This window comes from Pseudocercospora fijiensis (assembly GCF_000340215.1).
Source record: "Pseudocercospora fijiensis CIRAD86 unplaced genomic scaffold MYCFIscaffold_10, whole genome shotgun sequence".
NCBI classification, from domain to species: domain Eukaryota; kingdom Fungi; phylum Ascomycota; class Dothideomycetes; order Mycosphaerellales; family Mycosphaerellaceae; genus Pseudocercospora; species Pseudocercospora fijiensis.
The window spans coordinates 1,968,954-1,992,191 of record NW_006921541.1 but is presented as its reverse complement, the minus strand read 5'-3'; the positions used below and the strand labels follow the sequence as shown (position 1 = coordinate 1,992,191).

The following is a 23,238-nucleotide window of genomic DNA, read 5'->3' as shown; positions in this document are numbered from 1 at the left end:
CGTAGCAAATAGTCTAACTCGGTTAGTAAGAGATTAACGAGAAATAGGCTATAGAGGCGGCTTTAAGGGCATAGCGTACTCTAACTCCGCTACGGCCTCGAAGCTATAGCTAATTTGTCTTAGATTATACCTATAATACGAGCGGCTCTCGATCTCGTCGCTATTAGATTAAGAAGGGTAATAGTCTTCCTATAGCCGAAGAAGCTCGTCGCCTCGCTTGTAGTAGTAACGCTATATATAACTAGAAGGCTGTTCTACGACGCTAACGTTGCTACCTATATAAGTGTAAGACGGGTATATTAGCAGGTAGATAGGGTAGTAGTAGGTATAGGTAGTATTCGATAAAGATCTAAGAGGAGAGGGAGGAAGGCAGGCTAGTTAGCCTAACGCTAAGCGCTAAGCCCTGCCTAAGGCATCGAGACCCTAGCTTTACTCGAGCCTAGTTATATGCTAATTACGTGTAACCTCTTTAGTCCTAATACACGCTTCCCTTCTAAAGGCCGCGCCCTCGTAGCCGGTCTATATTCTATTCTTAACCTCTATCGCTACTAACTTAGCAGGTCTAGTAAGCTTCTTAGTCCGCGCTAAATTAAACACGCAATTACCGATTATATAACTATATCAAACCTTACCTCTAATATAACACAATATCTAACTCTAACTGCGCTATCCTTATATATAATAAAGTGATATATAACTACAAGAACTAGAGACTATCGACTAATTACAATACGAGCGCGTCTTCCCTACTATAATAGGTAGACGTACGAGGTATTGTAGCCCTGCCTCCGTTCTAAGTAATATCGTACCGAGTTCTTTGCGTCTACTCTTAAAAGACCTAGCAATATTCGCTTCCGAGGGTTTGTCCGTTCCGAGGGTTGTTCTTATTGTTACGAGGGCTATTATTTACTGTCGTAGTTTTACTAACCCTAATTAGTTAGGTTTGGCAGCCTTTAAGTATTAACTAATTATATCTTTTTAAAAAACTTAGTTCTTCTGGTTTCTATAGGTAAAGGCTATTATAAGTGCAGTAGTAGAGGTTCGCCTCGCTTAAAGGGTTAGATAGATCGAGGAGTAACCTATTGTCCGCAAGATCGACCCTAGCTAGCTTAGCTCTATAGTTTTGCCCTTAGTTAGTCTATTAGTCGCTTAATCTTTTAGGCGGCTTAAAGTTTTAATTAAAGTTTTGATTAAAGGTGCCTTAGGCTCGTAGTATAGGTAAGGTTATGTCCGTAGGTATAGTAACAATAGCAAGTAATGTTAATAATAGCGGCGCTAGTCGTCTTAGCGCTAACTTTACCTTGCTTTCGATTTCCTTCGTCGACTAACAATATACTTCGTAATACTGTTACTAATATAGCCGCGCCGGCCGTGTCGTCCTTTAGCGCAAGCGTAACGCCGTCGTTACTATTATTATTACTAATACTATTCGTCTACGCGCGCGCGCCGCCTCTATCGACCGCCTAGGCCTTAGGTCTTAATAGAATAAAGGAATAAGAGAGGGACTTAAATACTAGGAGAAGGCCTTATAGGGCGCATTAGTAAAGAGGTAGAGCCCTTAAAAGAGTATACGATTAATTGATTAACGCGTCGTAGTGCGCCTAGTATAGTCTTATTGTCCTTTATTACTAATAATTACTTGTCTCTAATTAGTTAGCTAATAGCACCCTAGGGGTAGTATTGTTCCTAGGCGACATTATAGGCCCTTAGCCTTCTTCTTGTTCTTTATACTAGTCTAATACTTATCTAACAACTTAGTTATATCCTTAAAGGAACCTTTAGCTTCCTATAAGTCCTATTTAGGTAAATAGCCTTGCTATCTTAATAGGTACTCCTTCTTGCCTTACCTAGTCTAGTGCTTTAGAATACGTTCTATAGACTACAGCTCTTTACTATCCGCTAGTATGTCTTCGTGTTTAGTAGAGGCTTTATCCCCCTCGTATAGGTAATATAGCTTAAGGAGGGATATATAGAAGGTGTTATAGATAGTATAATAAGGAGGAAGCTACAACTAATAGGCCTATACGGAGGAGCCCTTAACTTCTCGAATGCGGAATAGACTAATGTATCTTAGTGCGAGCTTAGGCCTTGTTTTGCCGTTAGGTAATAGGTGCTTGCGGATGCGGAGGTTCTTAGTGCTTAGCATAACTATATCGCCTTGTTTAAAGGTCCTTAGCGTATAGTGCTTGTCGTAGTAGGTCTTTTGGTACTCTTAAGCCTTTGTTAACTTCTCGGCTATCTTAGTATAGATTTCTCGTATCTTCTAAACCCTCTTAATAGCCGCTAGTGTTTCGGGTACTTAACGCGCTTCTCTTTCCTTACGCTCGGCCTCGAGCGATAGGGGGTCTTGTAGCATAGCAGCGTTCTAGCCTATTATAGCTATATAGGGTAAGACCTTAGTTGATAAATGCACACTATTATTATATACGAATTCGGCTAGTTATAGAAGGTTAACCTATCTATTAGAGTCTTTATTAATGTAGCTACGCAGGTACTGCTATAGCGTAGCATTTTGCCTCTCTGTTTAACCGTTAGTCTGTAGATAGAAGGCTGTTAATAGCCGATGCTTCAGTCTTAGCTATAGGCATAATTCGCTCTAATAGTGCGATATAAATATCGAGCCCCTATCGGAGACTATCCCCTTAGGGGTTCCCTAATAGCTACAGAAGATGTTGTTCTATAGGGCTTTAGCTATATTAATAGCAGTCTAATCCTTTCGAGCAGGAATATAACGAGCACCCTTAGTAAATCGGTCTATAATAACTAGTATAGCGTTAAAGACGTCTTTGCTTCCCCTTCGCTTAGTAGGGGGAAGACCTATAATAAAGTCTATTATAAGCTCTATAAAAGGCTTCTTTATAATAGGGAGTAAAGACAACTCGCTAAATAGTAAGTGCTTTAGTACTTTAACTCGCTAGTATACTGCACAGGTCTGTATATACTCCTTTATATGCCGCTTACTATTTAGCTAGTAGTATATATGCGATAGTAACTCGTACGACCTCTCTATACTATAGTAACTAGCGAGTTCACTATTATAGTGCCTCTTTAAAAGCTCTTATCTAATCGATTGTTTAGCGGGGATATAGTATCTGCCCTTAAACTTTAAGTAACCTTTGTCGTCGATCGACTAACTATTACTCTTACTAGATCGAGTCGCCCGTCTACTTACAAGCCTATTAATACGCTCGACAGCAAAGGCGTCCCTCTACTAAGCACGTAATAGCTTATCTATAAACGATTAACTATCCCTATTTGCAAGGTTATTTAATAGTACCCTCGCTATTAAACGAGGTACGTATTATATATATCTAATAGTACTAGTAGCTAGAACTACTGCAACCTCTTCTATAGTACTATCGCTATAGATAGCAATATCTTTAATCGAGTTATTATAGCTCGAGCGATCTACGTCCTTCTTAACGTATACTAGAAGAACGACAACTCCGCTATAGTATTTGTTGCCGCCGCAGGGTCCGGAAGTCCGCTTATCCTACGCTTGCTTATTAACAATACGGGCTATAGCAATCTTATGCTACAGGGTTAGAAACAAAGAATTGATGTATTAGGTTTCGCTATCGTAATTAGGTCGCCTCGATAGGCTATTAGTAGGGTTGCTTACGCCTAGCCGATATAATACATTAAAATCAAACCCGGCGAGGTAGACGGCCTATCTAGCCTATCGATCTATAACCCTAGTAACCTTAGTAATACTACGGAGGTTGTTATAGTCTATATAGACCTAAATAGTGTGCTATGCACTATCGAGATAGTGTCTCTAATGCTTAAAGGCCTCGATAATAGCTAGGAGCTCTTACTCGTAGGTCTCGTAGCGACGTTCTATATTAATTATCTTCCGTAAAAAGAAGGCGATTAGGTACTAGTAATTATTATTAGCCTGTTGTAATATAATAGCTAATATAGCGAACTGTAAAGCGTTAGTCTCGATTCGGATCTGTTTGCTTAGCACGAAATAGTGTAATAAGGGGACTTTAGTAAAGCGTTGCTTTAGACCGTTAAAAGCGGCTTGTGTCTTGTTAGTCTATCTAAACTCTCTAGATAGATTGGCCTTAGTTTTAGTAAGCTCAGTTAGAGGCATTACGTGCCTCGAATAGCCCTTAATAAATCGGCGATAGAAGTTAGTAAAACCGAGGAACGACTATAGTTCCTTAATTAACGTAGGAACAGGCTATTTAGTAATAGTCTTAATCCGATTAGGATTAGCCTTAATACCCTCGGTTAATACGAGGAAGCTAAGGAATAACACCTCTTTAGTAGCAAAGATGTATTTAGAAGGCTTGCAATATAAGCTATAGGCTTGTAGGCGGTCGAGGACCTTGCGTACTACGGCCTAGTATTCTGCAATATTAGGTAAATGTATATAAACTAGGATGTTATCTAGGTAAACTATACAGAGATGGTCTAATAGGCCTAAAAGGGCTCGATTAATATAGGACTAGAATGTTGCAGGGGCATTAGCTAGGCTAAATAGTATAACTAAGTATTCGAAATAGCTATAGCGAGTACGGAAGGCTGTTTTCTATTCGTTACCCTTACGAATGCGGATACGGTAGTACGCATCCTTAATGTCTAGTATAGTATAGTAGTAAGCCCTAGAAAGGCGATCGAGGGTCTTATTAATAAGGGGGAGTAGATAGCGGTCTTTAATAGTAACAGCGTTAAGCCTACGGTAATTAACGTATAACCGCAGGCTACTATCCTTCTTTAGAACAAACAGGATTAGTGCACTAGCAGGGCTGTTACTATACCGAATTCGACTATTAGCTAGGTTTTCCTCTAGGTACTTACGTAATATAGCAAGCTCTCGCTTACTAAGGTTGTAGAGGGGGCTAAAAGGAACCTCTTTGCCCTCTATAATGTTAATCTTATAATCCGTCTCTTTGAATATAGGCAATATCGATGCTAGGTAGTGTTTAAACATATTAATATAGGTCTCTCGGATAGGCTCTAGTATACGAGCAAGCTAATTAGGATTATTAGGGGGCATAGGTTTATCGTCGTTACTACCGAGTAGGTCGGTAGTCGGATTAGCTAAGGCAGGTGTTAGGTTGCTAATAAATAGGACCCTAATATCGTTAGGGCACTCGCTAATATTAATGTGTTTAATATCCTCTTTCCTAGCGATTCTAAATCGCTATTGTTAACTGCCTAAGTCTATAACTATAGCATAGTACTTAAGAATAGGGTTGCTAATAATAATATCGGATAGGAGGCTGTCTATGTCTACCGCGTAGGTAGTAAAGTTTAGTAGGCGTTCATTTCCGAGGTCGTCTTTTAGAACTATAGGAATATAGTAGGCTCTATAGGTTAAGTACCGAGCGTTATTAAACTAAGCAAGGGTTAGCAGGTTAGTCCTCGGCAGTTGTCGAAGGTCTAATTGCTTAGCTAGGCGATAGCTAATAAGGGCGCTAACTGAATTTCCGGGGTCTAGTATAACCTTTGCCTTATAGTTAGTGTCGGGCCTAGATATAAGACAGGTACGTATAATAGCTAGTACAATGTCGATAGTCTTACGCCGTATAAGGCTAATAGTTAGTATAGCGCTTACTCTTTTTTCGACTGATTTAAAGAGCCGACTAGGGTAGCATTAGTAGCTAAAAGGTGTTTCCTATGCTTAGCGGAAGCACGGTTAATTCGGGCCTAGTTCTTAGGTTTGTCGCATTAGCCTAGTAGATAGCTAGTACTATTACAATTGAAGCACTTCAATCCGGTTAGTAGGTTGCTGTAGCTATTATTACTATTGTTAGCCGAGCGGTTAGTATTGTAGGGATACGAGCCCCTTCTACGGCTCCTATCGCGGCCTCCTCTATATAGTCGCCGGCTACGGCCCCTTCTACGGTCGTTGTTACTATTCCTACTATTAGCATTATTGTCCTAGTAGGAACCTTAGTTTCCTCCGCGGCTACTACGATTACTACGGTTAGTACTAGCTAGTCGGATCCTTAATTCTAGTCGTTATTAGAGCTAGACAGCTCGTTCGGCTGTTTCTACTTCGACTATAAATTAAATACGTATTAGGTTAGCTTATTCGAATACGCGGCGACGGTCTAACTCGAGGATAAGTTCCTATCTAAGTTTTAGGCGTATTTCCGAGATCTATATAGAATTAGTCTTAGGCGGAAGGTTATCCTCGAGGGTCTTTAAATAGGCTTTAAATAAGCGAGCCGATTAATTAGTCTTCTATTTAGCTCGAAGATATAGGTCCTAAGTATGTTATTGCCTTAGGATAGGGTTTCTAAGGGTATCTAGTATAATGGTTTTGTAGGTTTGCTACTAAACAGTAGTCTAGTTATTAAGGGAGTCGAAATGGTTATTCTATATACGCTTTAGGTCGCTATTAATGTACTGTATAGCGTATACGACTAAGGAATAGTCGTCTAGTAGCGCTCTTAGTACATTACGCTAGTTGAGTTTATAGTTACGAATATAGTCGTTATACTGCTTTCGACTAGAGCTATTAAATATAGTACAGTCCTTGAGTTTAGTATCCTTCTTTTAGATAGGTAGTAAAGAAGGTCCTACTATTAGCTTAGTAGTAGTTGTTAGAGATTCCTAGAGACGGCGAATCTCGAGAAGATTATCCTTTAGCTATTGTTCTTAACGCAAGGCAGTAAGCCTGTTTTAGGTAGCTTCTTAAAGTCTCGCTACTAGTTAGGGACTAAAGGCTAGCTAGCTATATCGACGGTTAACAATATTATTAAGAATATCGTCGATAGGCAATTCTAGGTCGTTACCTAGAATTGCAGGTTCTTCTTTAGTAGGTCCTATAGCAGGCTCTTCGGTAGGAGGCATCTTAGTAGGTGCTTTAGTAGGCACTTTAGTAGTAGGTACTGTGCTACTAGCGTTGTTATTACTAGCGCTACTAGCGGTAGCACGGTTGTTATTACTTCGTAATAAGCCGGCTATTATAATAGGGGGTAATACTAATAATGTATTATTAGCCCCTAAGATACGGATATAGCGGAATTAGTAGATATTAGTCTAGTACGATTAACTTAGTATAATAGGCCGTATAGAAGGCCTCGCTTAATAATTAGTACGGTTGTCTCGATAGAATAGTACGTATAGGTCCCGTTCTTCGGGCGCAATATAGTTAGATTAGTCTTATTCGTAGCTATACCGCTAAAAGCTTGAAATAAGAACTATCTAGCTGCTGCCCTTAAAGGGTAGATTGAATACTATATAAGACAGGTATATTAGCAGGTAGATAGGGTAGTAGTAGGTATAGGTAGTATTCGATAAAGATCTAAGAGGAGAGGGAGGAAGGTAGGCTAGTTAGCCTAACGCTAAGCGCTAAGCCCTACCTAAGGCATCGAGACCCTAGCTTTACTCGAGCCTAGTTATATACTAATTATATATAACCTCTTTAGTCCTAATAATAAGCACGTAAGGACCGCTTAGGGATTTAAACACTAGCCTACTAATAAGAACGATAAGTACTATATAACTTACGCCTACTTATATTATAGACCTATCGCCTTATATAAGGTATGTAATATAATATAGTACAACTAGCCTAATCTCTATACCTTCTTCGAGAGCCTAAAGCTAGATTTAGTACCTACTAGCGCTTTAACCTCTAGCGATTAACTATAGTCGCTATTGCCTATAGATTAGCTTTATAGCCGACACTTAAGGCATACTACGACTTTACGAGCTCGGCAATAGTCTCTTCTAGTCGGTTTACCTAGCGCTAAAGTGCCTTAAACTCCGCCCTCTTAATAACTATTACCTTACTTCGAGAGCCTTCTTTAGCGGAGCTAGCTACTACTAGCGACTCCTTAACCTCCTTCTATAGAAGGTTTACGTCTACCCTTAAGTCCCTTACTGCCTCCGCGAGACGGTTAACCTTCGCTATAAGTAGACTAATATTAAACTACTTCTTAAGTAAACTCGGCGGCTCGAGAAGGGCTTAAAGTATATCTTTACTAAGCTTATAGCGCCTTAGTCGACGGCGTATACGAAACAACCGAGACTCGGTTGTTAGTAGTAGCTAATTAGTATTAGAAGGTCTTAATCTATAGTCTATTTGTCTATATACCTGTCTTAGTAGCGTACTTAGCGCCTTTATTATACCTTCTTCTATATCTTCTTCTTTACTTACTAAGGTTTGCTATAAAACCTTTACTAGGGGACGACTCGTAAAGGTGTCGGCTTCTTAACCCTAAGCTCTACTACGGCTGAATCCGAGACCTAATCGGATAGTATCGCTATTCGAGTAGTAATATAGGTTTATATAGAGCTATACCGGATTTAGTATAGAAAGTGGAACCTAACAAGGGGACTGCTAGGGTAGGTGTTCGACGGACTTAACCACGGACTTCGTTAAGGGGGGATCCTACGCCAGATGTGCGAGATGTGCTAGGGCCGGGGCCGCGGAATCCGCCAGCCTGTCAAAGAGGCCGCATGGAGCTTAGAGTTTTCCTTGCACGACCCCGCCTTTCCACTCGCGGACCGTGGACGCGCTTCAGAAAGGAATATGTCCAAGCAGTCGGGCTCGTGCACCGAAAAACGAAAACTTGCAGGTGCAGGTGCAGCCTGGACGCAACGTACCGTAGGAGGCTGCAACGAGCCCAGTCGCGTCCGCGGCATGCCGAAACACCGTGCCCATAGCGTTGAGTTTGAATGTGCAGCGGTCAGATGCCGAGCTGAAGTTGTGCGTGTGCGAAGGTGGCACGGCACGGCACAGGCACAGGCACAGGCACAGCCGCACAGGTGGTAGGGTGGTATTCTAGGGTGTTTGTGCCTGCGACTGCTCAGTCAGCTGTAAAGTCGGCCTTCGGACGCGGGCACGGAGACGGTGACGGTGACGGTGACGGTGAATCTGTACCGATACCGCGCAGGCCAAGCCTTCATCTGAGCGGAGCGGTGGGAAAGTCAAAATTTATTGGGAGTGGAGTGTGAAGTTGTGAACATTATTGCATGTGCCTGCTCGACTACTGGCAACTCGGATGTGGAAGCGTTTTACATCCGCCTTCCGAGCAGCACTTCGTCATGCATGGCACCCGGCCATTGTAAAGAATACGCGAGAAGCAGTTCCTGGATATGTGGAAAGACTATACATACAGTATGACAGGTAGCATTCGCATCATAGGCGCTCACAGGAAGCATAGCAACCACACGATGGCAGGCAGACGGAGAATAGCATCTGCACAGCGTATGAGACATCGAAGAACCATGTTTACACAAGAAAGTCTGCTGCGAGTATGTCATCCGAATCTTGCTTTGCTTCCAGTCACTGCGAAAGAGTTGACACGTAACTTATGGAATCGGGCCACAACAGCGAGTCAACGCTGCGATGGATTTCAGGGTTGGTGAAGCTACAATACAATACATATGCGAAATGCAGAACTCTGCTGACTTGATTTCCCATTCTCACTAGAATACTGCAACATGAAGCTTGCTCTGCCATCACAAGCCCAAAATTTGCTCGGCTGCTGTCCCTCACACGAAAAATTCAACCAGCTGCTCCCTCGAAGAGAATACGGAGTCGTGCGCACGAGCGAGTTTTGAAGTCGAGCATGGCATGTCCTGGAGCAGCTCAGTTGGCCAGGATTGTTGTTCGAGGGAAAGCGCGGCCTCTTGCTTCCCATAGCATCCATCAAGCCAAGCCTCAACCCTTGCATGCGATCTGGATGGCTTCTTCACATGGCATCTGGATAGCTCCCTCACATCTGCTCGGAAACTTTTGAAGGCGGCCTCAGAAGCTTTGACGAGCTGAGGATTTGCGAGTCGAGCTTCACACTGTTGCTTGCGCTCCTGCCAGGCCGTGCGAACGTTTTGAAGAAGGATGTCCTCCTCGACATCGTCCTCTGCGATGGAACGCGTCCCCAAGACCTTGGGAACATCTTCCTCCAATAATAATCCTTGCTCCCGAATGTGCAATTCATGAAGAGCCTGCTCGAACTCCAGTCTGGCTTTGGAAGCGTTGGTGCACACGTCTTGTATTCCGTCCAGCAGCGGCTCGCGATCGCTTGGTGCGCCGTCCTTCCGGCTTCGCCTTTGATCTAGAAATGCCCCAACGTCGAACTTCTTCCGATTCTCCTCTGCAAGCTTCGCAGGGAGTTCAGCTAGGTTCTTCTCCGTCGCCATGCGATGTCTGATGCCGCGCAGAATGGTCCTGACATATGGCAGCTGGGCGTCGTCTTTCCTTAAGCTGATACAGGTGACCTCCTTATGAGGTGCTCGGATGACCACGTTACCCAGCGTGAAAGCAGTAGTGCTGTGCAGCCATTTGACTGGATAGCCCTCTTTTTGGAAAGCTTTGTAGATGTCGGTACCGTCGAAGGGAAATGTGCTGTCCACATGCTCGTGGCGTGTTTGGTTGTAAGAAGTCCAGGTCAACGACATTTTGCTGGTTTCGTATCGATGCGAGTTGATTTATCGATGCAAGTTCCTGTATCGATTCGAGTTGATGGTGTTGATGATCCATCGTCAACCGCAGGCATGCTGTAGATATTATAGTCTGCAAAAATTTTCGGTGTCCTCAGTCTGGAGGGGTGCATGAGATTTTTGGTGGTAGCTTCGATGTCCTCAGCCTTGGCAATTTTGAGCCGAATTGCTCAATAATCAAGCGTGAGCTTCATTACCAGTAGTAATAGTCCTCATCGTTCACGGCAACCTCTCCTCCATGGTCCTCGCGAACGAAGCGAGGCCCTTCAGCATTTCTCTTTGCCGCCGAATCCTGTCCTGCAATTCCTGGATCTCCTCTTCTTGCTCCTGCACAGTGCGATCCATGTCTGGCAGTTTCTCAAGCTCGCGCTGCGCCTGTCTGATTCTCTGCTTGACATCCGATACTTTGGCTGGCAGCTCTTTCGGGTTCAGAGGCTTGCCTTTTTCGCCTCCGTATGTTGCACCTATATCATCATTGCCTTCCTCGTGCGGTCTCTCGTCGGGCGGCACATCTTGATTGAAGTGCACGTCGACCTGTGCGAGATATTCGTGGAGCAGTGGCAGGATATCGAAGGCTTGCGGCGATGGTAGGTTAAGCAGCGACTTCGATGTCGCGTCGGCGTTCGTCGTCGTCTTGATCGGCTGCTTTTGCGCCATCATAAGTTCCGACCCCGGTCGCAATGTATCGGTATGCTTTCTTGATGACAATATCAGCACAATTGTTCGTCGCGTCTGTCAACATGCATGTGACGCGGACGTGGACGGGTGTGTATACCTGTGCCTGCAGATGATCCCTGCAGCCGATGACGCTCGAGCAGAAGCAAACCTCGAAGTGGGCTACGCGGGCTGTTTGGTGGGACCGAGAGTCGCCGGTTAAGGTGCTGTGAACAATTTTGTCGGTCTCCGTGTTGACTGTCAGATAACAAAACAACAAATTATACGCTTTTATCGCAACTCGAGGCAGACAGTTGTAGCAAGACTCGTCGAAGGGAGCGAACGAGAAGTCATCCTTTCACAAGAGTGTTGTGAACTCAATTCCTGGCTATCGAGGGGTAAGACGGGCCATCACGGTACTTTCAGCACGGTGTCGTCTCCGCCCATCATGGTCCAGGTCAAGCAGAAGGTCGCCCTCATCTGCATTGACGGATGGGGTATTCCGTCTGAGAAGAGTCCTCCCGAAGGCAATGCTATCCTCAATGCCGAGACACCATGGATGGACGAATTCGCAAAGAAGGACAGCAAATACGCACAAGGCTACACCGAGCTCGATGCCTCTTCTCTCGCAGTCGGTCTCCCAGAGGGGCTCATGGGCAACTCTGAAGTCGGCCACTTGAACATTGGTGCTGGACGTGTGGTATGGCAGGATGTGGTCCGAATCGACCAAACCATCAAGAAGGGCGAGATGAACAAGGTGGAGAACGTGGTCAAGAGCTTCAAGAGGGCGAAGGAGGGCAACGGACGTCTACACTTGTGCGGTCTGGTCAGTGATGGAGGTGTGCACTCGCACATCAACCACCTGAAGTCGCTGCTCAAGGTCGCCAAGGAGATTGGCGTGCCAGAGGTCTACATTCACTTCTTCGGTGATGGTCGTGATACCGACCCAAAGAGCGGCAAAGGCCATCTTGAAGATCTTTTGGCGTTTACGAAAGAGCAGGGAATCGGCAAGCTTGCTACCATCGTAGGTCGATACTATGTCATGGACCGCGACAAGCGCTGGGATCGTGTGGAGATTGGCATGAAAGGAATGGTCACTGGTGAGGGCGAGGAGACAGATGATCCAGTCGCGACCTTCCAGAAGCGCTATGATGCTGGGGAGCACGATGAGTTCCTGAAGCCAATCATCGTAAACGGCAAGCACGCTCGCGTCAAGGACAATGACACGCTCTTCTTCTTCAACTACCGATCCGATCGTGTAAGAGAAGTGACTCAGCTGCTCGGAGACCAGGATCGCTCGCCAAAGCCAGACTTCCCATACCCCAAGAACATCCAGATCACGACCATGACGCGCTACAAGACCGACTTCAACTTGCCAGTCGCGTTTGCGCCCCAAGTCATGGACAACGTCTTGGCTGACTGGTTGAGCCAAAAGGGTTGCAAGCAAAGCCACATCGCCGAGACGGAGAAATATGCGCACGTCACTTTCTTCTTCAATGGTGGTGTCGAGGTACAGTTCGATGGCGAGGATCGCGAGCTCATCGACTCTCCGAAGAGTGTGGCTACATATGACCAAGCACCCAAGATGAGCGCCATGGGTGTGGCTGAGCGCATGGCTGAGCGAATTGCTGATGGCAAGTATGAGTTTGTCATGAACAACTTTGCTCCTCCCGACATGGTTGGCCACACTGGTGTCTATGATGCGGCGGTACAGGGTGTCGCCGAGACCGACAAGGCAATCGGGGTCGTGTACGAAGCCTGCAAGAAGCACGGCTACACACTCTTCGTCACCTCCGACCACGGCAATGCGGAGGAGATGTTGACAGATGAGAAGACACCCAAGACTTCACACACTACGAATCGGGTACCTTTCGTGATGGCCAACGCTCCTGAGGGTACAAGCTTGAAGAAGGACATCGGTGTGCTGGGCGATGTCGCGCCGACCCTGCTTGATTTGATGGGCATCGAGCAGCCTAAGGAGATGAGCGGGCACAGTCTGCTTACCAGGAAGTGACGTATATCGAGTTACTGCGGATGGATCGACCGGGAATACGAAGCATAGAGGAGAGTGGTACAGTATAGATACCAATGATTGATGATAAGAATGCTGTTGCATCGTCCGACAGAGCCGAGCACCTGCTGCTGGACATAATCTTTTGTGAGCTCAATCGTGGTGTGTGCTCCGGTCCTCCTGCCGGGCTTGTCATCGATGCTGGCAATGTGGTGTTGATGTGCATTCGGAAAAGATCAAGGTGTGGGTGAATTGTGATTGTGCTGTCGTACAGAGTTGCAAGCTCAATTTCTCGGATGAACATATTCGAGCTGATCGAAGATATCTACGGAAAGACGGGTCGAATCGCGCACCAACTACATACACAAGTATAAGTCCTATTCAGAACGATATATCCACGATTTGAAGGAGAATAGACAAGATCGGTAACCTCGCCGTCCTCATCATAACCCTAACCCTAACGATCACAGGATGCCGAGAGCGAGGACTTATGCCCCTTCGTCTCCACAGCCCGAGACTTTGCAAGGCGCATATCCAGGTCTTATTACTGCGTAACAAGTGAACGCGAGCTGCATCTTTCTTGGTCTGATATCAACGCGCTGCAAACACATAATCCGCAACTACACGGGAAGTGGGAAGCAGGAGGACTCAAGATCGATGCGACGCGTGCAGATGCACGATGGAAGCCAAGATGCTCGGTCTTGTGCTCCATGCACGAGAGCTGCAGGGCTCTCGCCACTTTCGTAACTCGTGGACCTCACCTCGTGCTCGAATGTCCTTTGTTGATGACTGGAATCTCACAATTCTGCTGCCACTCTAGGGTGCGAAGTACCCACAACGGTTTGAGACGGATACGGGTTTGATCTCTCGCCCGCCATCTCTGAGCGAACAGCAAACGTCACACTTCCCCAGGTCAGAAGGCTTGGCGACGAAGGCAAGAACCATCACGCGCGACCAGCAGGCACAGGCACAGGCACACAGTCAAGATGAGCTTCTTAAGCGAACTCGCCGCCGTAGGCAGGCGGACTGCCGTCGATGCTCTGCAAAGTTCGAGCATAGACCACGACGCGCCATTTTCACCCGAAGTACCTGAAGCTCTACGGCACTCCATGCCAGACCTATTTGACCGATTTCCCGTCGTCTTTCCATGGACGAAGCCGGAGCCCGTGGATCCTGCTCTGCACAACGTGTGGATCCTCGACAATACTGCCTTCCGCACTCCACAGCCAGGAGACAAGCGACCAGATTTGGCGCAGATTGAGCCTGCCAGGAAAACCCAACCGAGCAGGATCAGCGAAGATGGGAGCACGCCTCAGCCAGTGCGAGGTGGTAGTGGGTGGGAAGTAGAGTTTGTTGCATGCTACTTCATCAAGGGTTCCGGGAAGGACGTATCCCGCATAGTGTCGCACATCGCCCACGAGTTGCAAATCAGCGACGAGGACATCGCCACCCAGAAGCGCATTGCCGAGCGCGTCCAGCCATTTGCTGACACAGTCTTACCAAAACGCACCCTTCGCATCAGCATCGATGGCAAAGAACAGCAGACTCTTGGGCCTTCGAACTACTCCGGCATCAGCTCTGGCCTCCACCAACTGCACTTTTCGCCAACCCAGCAGCTCTCGCCTTTCGTTTCGAATGCAATCAATCTCCCACCTCCTTTCGGTATCCCAAGTGTCACAGTCCCTGCCGAAGAGCGAGGCTGGGCCGTGATATCTGACATAGACGACACCATCAAAATCACCCAAACCCCATCCCCGCTCGGAATTCTCCACGAGACCTTCATTGTTGAGAACCCTACACCAGTCCCAGGCATGCCAGCACTTTACAGCCACATCCAATCGACCCTCCAAACCCCACCATTCTTTTATCTGTCTGCATCCCCATACAACCTCTATCCTTTCCTGCGTCAATTCAGAGAAGCCCACTACCCACAAGGCACCATAATCCTCCGTGATGCTTCTTGGCAGAATCTCGGCGGCCTCATCGCGTCTCTCAACCAGGATACTCAAGGTGAGTTAGAGAGTAAGACAGGAACAGTTGCAAGATCTAAGTGCTGACTATGATTGCATAGAATACAAAGTCGACCGTATGAAGAAGATACATTCCTGGTTCCCGCATCGACGAATTGTGTGCATCGGTGACTCCACACAGAAAGACCCAGAGTCATACGGCGAGATTGCCCGCCGCTTCCCCGGCTGGATTAAAGCTATCTATATCCGCAAAGTCGAAGGAATCGCAGAAATGGACGGACAGACCAAGAATAGCAGCGAACGCTTCCAGAAGGCGTTCGAAGGTCTGGATCATAACCTGTGGCATGTCTTCACTGACGCAAGCGATCTTGCGGATCGCGTTGATGAGCTTAAGCATCGAGAGGGAAGACAGTGAGTGTTCTTGACCACTCTGGAGAGGCCGATTGTCGAATTACTCTGCGTTCTGCGCGTCTGGGATTCGCCCTGTCTTTGAAGAAGAAGACTTCACTTGTCTTGCTTTGCTTGGCATCATTATACCCGACCCGCGTTGCTTTGCACTGCTTTGCTATGAGCGCCACAGAATGCTAACCCGCGATTTTTCCGCATCTAGTGTCTACGACGGCCCCGAGCTCAATGTTATGAAGACTTGGTCGTGGTAGGAACGTGGCTGTGTCGTGCAGTGATTGGGAACGGAACCGTTGGCATCGATCATGACCGGCAAGATTAGAAAATATTGCTATTCGACTCTTGGAAATGAACTGAGGACACTCGTTTACTGAGTCGAGATTCGGCTGTTCAGATAGATTATGAGTATACAACATACTTTCTCAGTCGTCTCTACTGGCTCGTTCTGACCCGAACCCGTGGGAACATCCCACTCACAGGTCTTACGTGCGCGCCTCGAACCTAAGCTGCCCTTCTCTCGCCCAAAAAGCGTAGAGAGCCGTGGCCACCTCATCGGCTACAATTGGCAGATGGTCTGTACTGCCACACCAAGAGTCTTGTTTGATATAACCGTCATCACCTTAGTTTATCTTCAAACTAGCCCTTGTGAAGGTGGCGTTCAATCATCTCCATCTAGTAATCATTCTCCACACCCCACCGAACCTCATCAAGTACGCCAGGTAAAACACTGTCCCGAACGCAAATCCTCCCAAATGCGCCGCATGTCCAGTCCTCGTTTCCCCAGAATTCAGAAAATACATATCTACGCCCACATACAGTGGCGCCAAAACGAAAAGCGGAATGCCAAAAGGTATGGGAAATATCCCCATTCGAGCCGTAGGGGCAAGACACGTTGCTGTTGCTGCTAAGCCCATTACGACTCCACTGGCTCCTAGAGCCACTTTGATTTCTCGGATCCGCGACTTCCAGTTCCAGCTACTGAGCAGTTTCTTCGGCGTATTAGACGGAGCACTGTGGTATAGAAATGCCGCGCTCGACGCCAATGCCGATCCGATCACCAAGCCCATGACGTGAAGCACCGTAACGCCATATACCCTCTTGATCACACTTCCGAAGGCGTTGAGACTGACCATATTGAAAACGAAGTGTACGGGCTCCATGTGAGAAAATGCGGAGGTGAGGAGGGTGTGGTAACGTCCTGAGCTGAGATCATCATTCTTTAGGGTGAAGTTGTCGTAGAGATAGGCTTTTAGGGTGCTGTCGGATGTGCGATCTGCGTAGAGCCAGGTGGAGAAGACGGCGGTGTTGAGTCCTATGATTGTCCAGATGAGGGCGCTGATGGAGGGGGAGGAGTAGTGGGGACAGAATTGGTCTTCGGTACCTCTGTAGGAGGAGGAGTAGAGGCGGGAGAAGATGGATGGGTTCGAATGTTGTTTGGTGATCCGCGGTAGATGCTGGGAGAAGAAAGACTGATTCTTATTCTTCAGTGTTTGCTGGAGGTGGCTGTTTCTTGCCGATGTCAAGGAAAAGAAGCGAGATTGAATGGTGTGGCGGTTCGCTGATAGGATATTTCTGCCCGCGCCGGGGAAGAATCGGGGGGTAAGGAGAGACAGCATGATTTGAGTGAAGCTGGATGTTTTTAGGCCATTCTTCAGTCTTTGCTTCTCGAGAAGCTCGGAGGCAGTCGAGCTACGCCGAAAAGTGGGGCGCCTTGGCGTCTTGGCGTCCTTCGCGGTGATGCTGAAACCAGACTTCAATCTAACTTCAGCATCAAACCTCGCAACAACACCAGAAAGCACCCCTCCGGCCCAGCCACCACGCTCAAACACTACACGACAACGCGACGCGTCCTGTATTCAGCTAGCCAACCAACCAGTCAGCCAGCCAGTCACCGCCATTGCCATTGCCTCTGTCACACCTACGCGAACACACATTGCGATTGGGCTGAGACCAAGAAAGCTCACTGAATTCTGCGCACCAGATATCTCACCTGTCTCTGTTTGAGCAGAGCAGGCAGTAAGCGAACGAGAGGCGGATCTGCCGACTGCGGCATTCCACCACCGAACGAACACGAGCACCTTCTCAGGCGCTGCTTGTCCTGAGCTCCTTGTGTCCACGGAGTCCGAATACACCTCGAGCCCATACAGCTGAATCGGCGCTGGACAGTCACTTCCACCTCACCACCTCCACGAGGCCCCACACAAATACACCAACGCAATGGCGTCAGGGCTTGCAGACAAGCTCGAGAGCACTACACTCAATGACGAATCACCAGCCGGCGACTACAAGCAGGGCCTCAAGGCACCTCCGAAAGATGGGCGACAGCAGACTGAGGACGTGACGGCGACGAAAGGCTTGGAATTTGAGGACTTCTACCTCAAGCGAGAACTCTTGATGGGCATATATGAAGCTGGATATGAGAAGCCCTCACCAATTCAAGAAGAGACCATACCCGTGGCACTGACTGGACGTGACATTCTGGCACGAGCGAAGAACGGCACAGGAAAGACAGCCGCCTTCGTCATCCCTACTCTTGAGCGCATAAACCCGAAATCAGACAAAATTCAGGCCCTTCTTCTTGTGCCTACACGAGAGTTGGCATTGCAGACCTCCCAAGTATGCAAGACCCTTGGAAAGCACCTTGGCATTAATGTCATGGTCACCACCGGCGGTACTGGACTTCGCGACGATATTATTCGATTGAATGAAGCTGTACACATTGTTGTTGGAACTCCTGGTCGTATTTTGGATCTTGCAGGAAAGGGCGTCGCCGATCTTTCAGAAGCCAAGACTTTTGTCATGGACGAGGCAGACAAGCTTCTGTCTCCAGAATTTACCGTCACCATTGAGCAGCTTCTCAAATTCCACCCCAAGGACCGCCAGGTTATGCTGTTCTCTGCCACCTTCCCAGTTGTGGTGAAGGATTTCAAGGACAAGCACATGACTGACCCACACGAAATAAACCTCATGGATGAGCTCACCCTCCGCGGTATCACGCAGTACTACGCTTTTGTTGAGGAGAAGCAGAAGGTGCACTGCCTCAACACCCTCTTCAGTCGTCTCCAGATCAACCAGTCCATCATCTTTTGCAACAGCACGACTCGAGTAGAGTTGCTCGCCAAGAAGATCACAGAACTTGGCTACTCGTGCTTCTACTCTCACGCGAAGATGCTGCAACAGCATCGAAACCGTGTCTTCCACGACTTCCGCAATGGTGCCATGCGCAATCTTGTATGCTCAGATCTCCTCACCCGTGGTATCGACATTCAGGCTGTGAATGTCGTTATCAATTTCGACTTTCCAAAGAATGCGGAAACCTACCTTCACCGTATCGGTCGTTCCGGTCGTTTTGGTCATTTAGGTCTGGCTATCAACTTGATCAACTGGGAAGATCGATTCAACCTCTATCGCATCGAGCAGGAACTTGGCACCGAGATTCAGCCCATCCCTGCTTCCATCGACAAGAAGCTCTACGTTTATGATGCACCAGAAAACATTCCTAGACCAATCAACACTGCGCCACAGCAGAAGCAAATTCAACAACCATCAGGCAGACAGCAGGGAAATGGACAGGACTTGCAAAATCCTGCCAACCGTACCACTGGTGGCTACCGCGGCGGCCGAGGTGGCTACCGAGGAGGACGCGGTGGTGGCGGTGGTCAACGTTACGACCAAAATGGCTTCCAAGGCCAACAGAGACAGGGCGGCTACCAGCAGCGGCCCAATCAACAACAGATGGCTCCAGCTGGTCCTCCAGCGGCTCAGGCATAGGAATCCTGAGTCGCATATCGACCAATCCGGGGCAATCTGTAGCACTATCGAATGGCGTTCGCGTGGGAGTTCAGACCAGAAAGGGATGAACCGTTGGCCGGCGTGCCAACTTTCGGCGTGACTAATGGGCATGACTGATGATATACCCGGTTCTTTCGTTCCGGTGTTTACGTTTCGACATGAGCGGTGGTTCTCCACGGCCTAAGTGATTCTTGGCCTTTGACGACTACATCGCTATCTCCTTTTTCCTTTCGGAGACGACTCTTCGACACACTTATCCTATCGATCGACTACTAGCCGAGTGCTAGACGACACACACACACACAAACCTTCAACAGCACAACATGAACGACCACGCAACTTGTATCAAGGTATCATGACCACAAATTTCTCTCGGTCTTGCCGACCCACAGGACCTACATCTTGAATCTCTCCAGTAACAGCTTCTGCCTTGGATGAAGTTGCCATACTTTACACAACTTTCGGGCGCTACGATTTTGGCTCGACACATTGACCCTGTTGATCACATTTTCTTCACTCGTTCAGAAGATGCCGGATCAGTCTAGGACACATTCTTTGCGACTTCTCTATCTTTTCGGCACGACAATACCATTCGACTTGACAAAGAGACACGAATCACTGCCGGGGATAGAGGAGCGAGAGGATGATGTCTTGGTAGAAGGAAGAACAGCAAAAAAGTTTTTTGGGAGACAAGTTGAGCAGAGAATTGTGGCTTAGGCTGCGATGTCTATGCGACCTGCGTGGCTGCTACATACTATGATCAATGGCAATTGCATCCCTCTCATTCTTCCGTTCTTTTCAGACACTTCCATGCTGACGGCAAATCGGGCGAATAATCCACATCCACTGACTGCTGATAGCATGCACCCGATCTCCGAAGCGGCAAATGAATCGATGCCTACTAGGCGTGGTCGTGACTCCCTTGGGCTATTCATTGAGGCAGTGGCTGCTGCGCGACTGATGTCCATCTCAAATCTCCGGAACTCAGATATCGACTCGCATGCAGTCGGCTAGACAGAACGCCGATATTCGTCCTCTTAGCGATACAATCACCACTTTCCTGGCACCATGATCTGGATGCTCCTCCTCCTCTGCATCGCGGTCGACGCTGACGCACCTTTCCAGATCAAATGTGGCGAGCTCGAAGGCAGTACCTTTCTACAAGTTGCAACCGCACCATTACGGCATTTCCTCTCTCGCCAGATGCATGGAATGGGTGACGGATCCTGCCCTACCAAGCTCTCTGAGAACACGTTCAAAACACTTGAGATTGCGACATGGCCGCAATACATGCGCCTGAATCGCTCTGCCACTGGTATGCCTTTCGATCGCTAAGCGTGGCTTATATGCTCATCAATATGCAGAGCCACGAAGACTTCGCATCTCTGGCTTCGCCTACGCCCTGGACAATTGTCGCTCATCCTGGTCATACCGTCGCGAGACGCTTCGTAACTTTCTTTCGTTGAGTGGCGGTGATCGGCTTCTGCCACCCTCATCGCCGGCCGCTATGTCAGGGGAGTACGTCTCACATTCTGTCGCCGGAGCAGGAATTTCTCTCATCGCAAAAGACACGGCATTCCACAGCTGGACCACGACAAATCTCTACGGCCATTTCGATGCGTTCATCGACTTGCCTCCTAGGCTCCAGCTGGACTACAATGCTTCTCAGCTTCGTGTGGATGGCTGTGATCCGCCTCTCAACCTAGAGTCGGCTATCCCATCGACCAAAAAATCCTTCAAGATCCTTCCTCTCACCCAAACCGGTATCACAGTCATCTCTGACATCGACGACGTCCTCAAGAAATCAGAGGGCTGGAACCTAAAGCGCCTCTGCCTCTACACCTACGTACACCCCTTCCAGCCATGGCTCAACATGCCCGAAGTCTTCAAAAGATGGAGAGACAGCAATCTCAAGGATCTCCACTTCCACTATTCGACCGACGCACCCGAAATGTCGCATTCAGCGTATACCGCACTCCTCGACCACTATCCTCTCGGCTCTTTCGACTTCCGTCCCTGGAGTTTAGTCAACGTCAGCATATCCCGAATCGCAAGCATCGAGCGACTAATCACGACTTTCCCTCATCGCGAGTACATTCTTATGGGCGACGATTCCACTCCTGGTCAACTCTCCGCATACGTGGACGTCGCGAAGCGCTATCCAACCCAAGTCAATTGCTTGGTCCTCCGCAGATCCTCAAAATTGCTTGACAATGTTATCGATCCGAACATGAAGCAGTTGGAAGGCGTGAGGCATTTGCTTTTCACTTCGCCGAACCAATTACTCAACATCACGCCGGATGTGATTGCGAGGGAATGTGGTGGTCTGGCTGATACTACCAATAACATTACTACCGCTGATGATGATGGTCTACACGTTGTGAACGGAACGACGATGAGCGGTGGAATTAGGTCGTGGATCAATACTTTTACGAACTTTCGGAGGGCTTTTTCGGCATGTTATTTTTTGGGGTTGAGGAGGCCTTCTCATTTGTGTCCGTTTGATTTGAGGTACGGGACGGCCTTTGTGGAGGGTGGGAGGATGAAGGAGGAGGGGGATGCGAGGGCGATAGTGAGTGGAGGAGAGGAAGATGGAGGGAAGGTGGAGTGAAATGGGTTGGTAGAGATGAGTGCATGGTTGATGTTGCCGATGTATGTTTGGAATATGAACATAGTTTCCTGAAATTCGAGAAGCGAAAAGCAAATCTTAATCACTCACAGCTCAACGATACGAACAGGCCTTTCTGACCTGGTTTGGGGTTCTGACGCCTTACAGACTGAGCTCCATCGAGCTGAGAATGATGTTCAAGGTTCTGCAAGGAACTGTAAGTCTTTATACTCCCATCTCGCACAAAAACCTAGCAAAAAGCAAGAACAGTCGTCGTCAGCTCGATGATAACAGATAAAGAGCCAAAGCCAGGTCATTAGGCGAGTTCAGTTGCCTCATCTCAGTCAAGCGCGCCTTAATACCACCTGGGCCACATCGAGCGGAGAGTGATTGTTCGAGATCTGGGAATTCAGATAAATACTTATACCCTTTCAAAGCGTCCTCAGGCAATTGGGGTGTCAGGTGAGTTTTGAGGCGGCAGCGAGCAGAAAGTAGGCAGATCGTAGAGCTCCTGAACGTGATACTTACTGGATTTGTCTTGGAGTCCATCGATCAATTTCCAGGCCTTCAGACCGCACGAGTTCTTCTGGCAGTCACAGGATCCAATTTTTTCAATTTTGAAGCATGACAGATATAGGAAATAAAAACTTCAAGCGTTCTCGACGATCATTCTTTGTCCAGCAGTTACTCGTATAGCTCAGGCAGAAGAGTTCTTGGAGCGCGAGGTCGAAGGTCTAGTGTCGGGCATCGAGGCGAAGAATAAGAATATGTTCCTCCGCCACGCTGTCCACCACGGAGACTGTTGGAGGAAGGGCGATTTGTCTTTGCTGCGAATTTTCATGTTCTATCGGTTCCCTCACATTCTTACATTGTTAGCGTTTACATAGCAAAGAGAATTGTAGGATCTTTGATAATCGTGTATTGTCGAAGGCTGACTTGTATAGTAGATTAGATAGAAAAGCTTTAAGAGCGCGAGGTCGAGGGTCTGATGTCGAGGATGGGATTGAAGGATAGTACTAGTTCCTCGTACTCTTCGTCCTCACTCGCCTAAGCTTGTTGGACGGTGGGCGATGGCGACGTGTTTTGCTGTTGTATCGCATCAATCGATCGAGACATGCTTCGCTAATATGTCGGAAAGTTTGACTGAGAGCCTCCCTCGGAAGACAGAATTTATCTTGCCACATGATATTGCTTTCCACGAGCTGCTATCTCGGCGATTCTCCCAACGCCTCTCTTCGTATCTCCTCGCGCGAAATGCCCCTATACACGTGCGTCGGCTTCCGCAGCTGCGTTTCGCGCGTGATGCCGCACAGACTTCTTACTGTTCCGTGCGATTATTGTAGATGAGGTCTTCATCGCGCGTCAACCATCTTGCGTAGCTGACG

At 47.7% G+C, this 23,238-nt stretch overlaps 9 protein-coding genes across 9 annotated transcripts; 5 read left to right on the top strand and 4 right to left on the bottom strand.

The window, feature by feature from the left end:
* Positions 1–3,756: 3,756 nt before the first annotated feature.
* On the top strand, positions 3,757–9,403 carry MYCFIDRAFT_179360 (uncharacterized protein; the record flags this gene model as incomplete). The annotated part of the gene is made up of 11 exons (XM_007933454.1): positions 3,757–3,774; positions 8,387–8,520; positions 8,559–8,570; positions 8,599–8,681; positions 8,711–8,736; positions 8,782–8,839; positions 8,883–9,012; positions 9,042–9,229; positions 9,257–9,269; positions 9,305–9,335; positions 9,371–9,403. 11 exons carry the CDS (start codon positions 3,757–3,759, stop codon positions 9,401–9,403), a joined length of 726 nt encoding a protein of 241 aa, XP_007931645.1.
* Positions 9,404–9,432: 29 nt separating this feature from the next.
* Positions 9,433–10,371, bottom strand: MYCFIDRAFT_179359 (uncharacterized protein; the record flags this gene model as incomplete). Its single annotated transcript, XM_007933453.1, has 2 exons — positions 9,433–9,450; positions 9,484–10,371. 2 exons carry the CDS (start codon positions 10,369–10,371, stop codon positions 9,433–9,435), a joined length of 906 nt encoding a protein of 301 aa, XP_007931644.1.
* Positions 10,372–10,632: 261 nt separating this feature from the next.
* MYCFIDRAFT_79143 (uncharacterized protein) lies at positions 10,633–11,070 on the bottom strand (the record flags this gene model as incomplete). The annotated part of the gene is made up of 1 exon (XM_007933452.1): positions 10,633–11,070. The coding sequence occupies one exon, from the start codon at positions 11,068–11,070 to the stop codon at positions 10,633–10,635; it is 438 nt and encodes a 145-aa protein (XP_007931643.1).
* Positions 11,071–11,515: 445 nt separating this feature from the next.
* Positions 11,516–13,181, top strand: MYCFIDRAFT_57412 (uncharacterized protein; the record flags this gene model as incomplete). Its single annotated transcript, XM_007933125.1, has 1 exon — positions 11,516–13,181. The coding sequence occupies one exon, from the start codon at positions 11,516–11,518 to the stop codon at positions 13,079–13,081; it is 1,566 nt and encodes a 521-aa protein (XP_007931316.1). The 3' UTR covers positions 13,082–13,181.
* A 1,234-nt stretch (positions 13,182–14,415) lies between these two features.
* On the top strand, positions 14,416–15,439 carry MYCFIDRAFT_98486 (uncharacterized protein; the record flags this gene model as incomplete). The annotated part of the gene is made up of 2 exons (XM_007933451.1): positions 14,416–15,088; positions 15,150–15,439. Coding segments are annotated over 2 exons (963 nt in total), but the record flags the coding sequence as incomplete, so codon positions are not given.
* Positions 15,440–15,820: 381 nt separating this feature from the next.
* On the bottom strand, positions 15,821–16,069 carry MYCFIDRAFT_179357 (uncharacterized protein; the record flags this gene model as incomplete). Its single annotated transcript, XM_007933450.1, has 2 exons — positions 15,821–16,009; positions 16,040–16,069. 2 exons carry the CDS (start codon positions 16,067–16,069, stop codon positions 15,821–15,823), a joined length of 219 nt encoding a protein of 72 aa, XP_007931641.1.
* A 1,167-nt stretch (positions 16,070–17,236) lies between these two features.
* MYCFIDRAFT_205331 (uncharacterized protein) lies at positions 17,237–19,224 on the top strand (the record flags this gene model as incomplete). Its single annotated transcript, XM_007933449.1, has 1 exon — positions 17,237–19,224. Exon 1 carries the CDS (start codon positions 17,671–17,673, stop codon positions 19,222–19,224), a length of 1,554 nt encoding a protein of 517 aa, XP_007931640.1. The 5' UTR covers positions 17,237–17,670.
* Positions 19,225–19,254: 30 nt separating this feature from the next.
* MYCFIDRAFT_209210 (uncharacterized protein) lies at positions 19,255–20,108 on the bottom strand (the record flags this gene model as incomplete). Its single annotated transcript, XM_007933448.1, has 10 exons — positions 19,255–19,376; positions 19,404–19,485; positions 19,519–19,528; positions 19,561–19,616; positions 19,645–19,725; positions 19,752–19,786; positions 19,827–19,841; positions 19,865–19,972; positions 20,001–20,050; positions 20,087–20,108. 10 exons carry the CDS (start codon positions 20,106–20,108, stop codon positions 19,269–19,271), a joined length of 567 nt encoding a protein of 188 aa, XP_007931639.1. The 3' UTR covers positions 19,255–19,268.
* Positions 20,109–20,313: 205 nt separating this feature from the next.
* MYCFIDRAFT_79139 (uncharacterized protein) lies at positions 20,314–22,326 on the top strand (the record flags this gene model as incomplete). The annotated part of the gene is made up of 4 exons (XM_007933447.1): positions 20,314–20,560; positions 20,610–21,817; positions 21,984–22,070; positions 22,291–22,326. 4 exons carry the CDS (start codon positions 20,314–20,316, stop codon positions 22,324–22,326), a joined length of 1,578 nt encoding a protein of 525 aa, XP_007931638.1.
* Positions 22,327–23,238: the final 912 nt, after the last annotated feature.